Below are 3,763 nucleotides of genomic sequence, written 5' to 3'. Positions count from 1 at the left end.
ACCCCACCACGACCCCTCACCCCACCATGACTCCTTATTCCACCATGACCCCTCACTCCACCATGGCCACTCACTCCACCATGGCCACTCACTCCACCATGACCTCTTACCCTACCACGAGCCCTCACCCCACCACAACTCCTCACTCCACCACAACCCCGCACCACACCACCACTCCTTACCCCACCACCACCCCTTACTCTACCATGATCCCTGACTCCACCATGAACTCTCACCCCACCACGAGCCCTCACCCAGCCATAACCCCTCACTCCACCATGACCTCTTATTCTGCTACCACCTCTCAACCCACCACAACCCCTCACCCCATCACAACTCCTTACCCAGCCACGACCCCTCACCCCACCATCACTACTCACCCCACCATCACTACCCAACCCACCATCACTACTGACTCCACTATGACTCCTGACCTCACTTCAACCCCTATGATCACTACCAAGTCCCTTCTGACTTCCTTGGGAACAGAACTTCCCTTTCCTACTCCGGCACCAACAGACCAACCCAGTCTGCACCCCCGGTTCACCTCCATGGGGGCCCCTCACCCCTCCACATCCAAGATGTTGAGCCTAGAGTCCTCTCCAGCCTCAGAGTCCAGCCTCTCCAGGTCCTCTCCAGCCCCAGGCGTGGACACACCAGCCACTGAGGACTTCAAACCACCCAGAAGCCAGAGCCCCAAACTAACTCCTCCACCTACCCAGACCCCACACTCAGCCTCAGACCCCACTGTGACCCCTGACCTGCAGCTGTCCCCTGTGGCCCACCCCTTGGATCAACCTCCTCCTGACCACCTCACCCTAGGGCCAACCCCTGGTCAGGGCCCAGGCCCCCTTGGCCCATGTGTGGTCCCAGTGCCACCTGTAAGGGTCATGGCTTGTGAGCCACCTGCCCTGGTAGAGCTAGTGGCCGCTGTGAGGGACGTGAGTGGCCAACTGCAGAGGCTGACACAGGCCCTGGAGCGGGACCAGCAGGAGCGCCAAGCCCTGGGACTGGGCCTGAACCAGCTAGTGGAGGCTGCCCAGGGTCTGGGGCAGCTGGGTGAGGTTGTGAAGAGACTGGCAGAGGTGGCCTGGCCCCCCAGTACAGCTGCACCAATCACCACTACCCCAGAGGAGGAAGAGAGGCCTCTGAGGGGAGATGTGTGACCCTATCTGGAATTTGAGGGGCTTAACACACTCCCAACCAAAAAAAGGAAAACCAAAGTATCTAATTAAAAACAAGATGTGAATGATGTTTCTGGGGGACTAGGGGAACCCTGGAAAGATGGAATCACAAGATTGATCTTTTTGTGAATACCACAGGCATCATGCAGGGTGATGAGGATGATGGTGGTAATGGTGATGAGCATGAAGGTGGTGGTGATTATGATGGTGAGGATGATGGTGGTAATGATGGTGATGGTGGTGATGATGATGATGATGATGAAAATCTCGATGATCATGATGGTGATGGTAATGGTGATGATGGTGAGGAAGATGATCATGGAGATGATGATGAAGATCATAGTGGTGATCATGATGGCGATTGTGATGATGATGATGATGGAGATGATGGTGATGAAGATGATCATGGTGGTGCTGGTCATGATGGTGATGATGATAGCAATGATGGAGATGATGCTGATGAAGGTGATCATGATGGTGATGGTGGTGATGATCATGATGGCGGTGATGACAGCAAGGATGAAGCCCCATGAGGGCAGAAGTCTTTGTCTTGTTCACAGACACAAGCCCAGCTCTTAGAACAGAGCCTGACACAGAGTGCATAATCCATAAATATCTTCTGAATGAGTGCGTAATAATAATAATAATGACTAATATTTGTTGGGCACTCCCTATGGGTCAGCCTCTGTTTTAAGGGCTTTGCGGTCATGATGTCATTTTACCTTCGTGAACGCCCGCCGGGGAGGGTACTATTACCACAGCTCAGCAGGGAGGGCATGAGCTTTGCATTGCAGCCCGCATGCCGGAGTTTGAGTCCTGTGGGCGTGAACCTGAGCCGCTCAACTTCTTGGTCAGTTTGCCCAGCGATGAAAGGGGGTTATAGTAGTATAGACCTCACGGGGTTGCCATGGTGATTAACTGATTAATTCGAGTGCAGGAGTGCTTAGTCCTGCTTAGGCCTGGCTCTTGATATGTGCTCATCATGTGATAGTTACTGCTCATCCCCCTTTCACAGATTGGGGCCTGGAGACGCATGGAGGTTGGATCACTTCCCAGGCCTGCCTCATGCAGCGCCCTTGCTCCTAAGATATGACGTGCCCACATCAGACTGTCCTGGGTTTGAGGCCACGTCCTGGCTGTGGGACTCTGGCAGTTTATTTCCTTTCTCTGAGCCTGTTTTCTCGCCTGTGCAATGCGGGTAGCAATAGTACCTGCCTCCTGGGGTTGTCCTGAGGATTGGATGAGTCAGTGCGGGTGAGGACAGAGCCCAGCACGTAGGCTGCGCTCAGTTAACGAGAGTGATTGTGACCACTCCTGACTGTGCTCTTCTGTGCCTGACGAAGTGTGGACTCTTAACATGCTACGTCCCGTCCTTACCACAGCCCTTTGAGGGAGGAACTTGATCGCTGTTCAGAAAGGGCACTGAAGCTCAGAGAGGGCAAGCCCTTTCCCTAAGGCTACACAGCAGAGCCCAGACTCAAGATAATGTGATGCAAATTCCTCTGTTTCAACCTTGGCCTGGGATTCCAGGTCATCACTTCCATGATGGCCCCTCTGAGTGACCTTGGGTGGGCCCCCTTCTCTCTCTGGGCATTGGCTCGTAAACTGGGGGCTGGCTCCCGGACTCTGATTCTGTCTCCTACAGCCTCAGGCAGGAAATTGTCCCCTCCTCCTCTCCCCAGACTAGAGCCTGGCTCAGAGGTCCTGGAAGGTCATAGAGCTGGCGCCCCCACAGTCCTGCAAAGGCCAGCAAGGTCCAGTTACTTGCTATGGGGGCAGGGGTAATGTCTGGGGGTCCTGAAAGTTGGACTGTCTGCCCCTGCCAATAGGCAAAGGAGCACACAGGGAATTCTCTGTCCCCGAGATCTCATTAAGCCCCAAGACTTAAATAACTGCTGGCTAGTGACCTGGGGAGGGTGAGGGGAGAGCTTCTGCCTGCGGTCCCCTTGCTGTCTGGTCACGGAGGGCTCAGAGGATGGCACCCCAACTTGGAAGCAAAAGGTCTTCTTTCCCATTTCCAGGCAGAAGCAGGTGATCCCCAGCTCCAGGTCCCCCCAGAGGGTCCCACTGGGGGTTCAGGCTCCTGGCCCCTCTCTGCTAGCCAGGGTTGGGGGTGCTATCGAGCACTCTGGCCCAAGGTCCCTCCACCCTCAGCCACCTTCTGCCAACCCTGCAGAAATGGGTGCTTAATTATCTGGTCACTCTCTCCCTGCTTGGCCAGGCAGCTAAGCCCAGACATCTGGCCCCGGGGCTCGAGGCCAGAATGGGTGGCCAGCCCCACCTACTGCTGGCCCTGAACCCGGACATCTCCCACGGGACGTCTGAGCCTGATCCGGTGTCCGCCAGCTTGCAACAAGCCCAGAACAGTAGCTGCAGAGGCCTAGGAAGATTGCCTGATGCAGAAAAAACATTTGGCAAAATTCAACACCTATTTACGGTTTGCAGACACACGCACACGCACGCACACACAGACTCTTAGGAGAGTAGGAGCAGAGGGGACTTCCTTAGTCAGCTAAAGGGTGGAAAGGAAGACGCAGATCCGTCATTTCCTGCGGGCAATGTGAGTGTCGACATAAAAA

General features: G+C 55.0%; 1 protein-coding gene across 1 annotated transcript in view; it reads left to right on the top strand.

Moving 5' to 3' along the window:
• SSC5D (scavenger receptor cysteine rich family member with 5 domains) overlaps positions 1–1,241 on the top strand; it is a 24,448-nt gene extending 23,207 nt beyond the window's left edge. The window contains 1 exon segment of the mRNA XM_046684466.1: positions 5–1,241. Within this exon segment, the coding sequence (XP_046540422.1) occupies positions 5–1,166 (1,162 nt within the window). The 3' untranslated portion in view covers positions 1,167–1,241.
• Positions 1,242–3,763: the final 2,522 nt, after the last annotated feature.

The sequence above is a fragment of the Equus quagga genome, chromosome 13 (genome assembly GCF_021613505.1).
Source record: "Equus quagga isolate Etosha38 chromosome 13, UCLA_HA_Equagga_1.0, whole genome shotgun sequence".
Taxonomy (NCBI): domain Eukaryota; kingdom Metazoa; phylum Chordata; class Mammalia; order Perissodactyla; family Equidae; genus Equus; species Equus quagga.
This window is presented reverse-complemented; position numbering and strand designations above follow the sequence as displayed.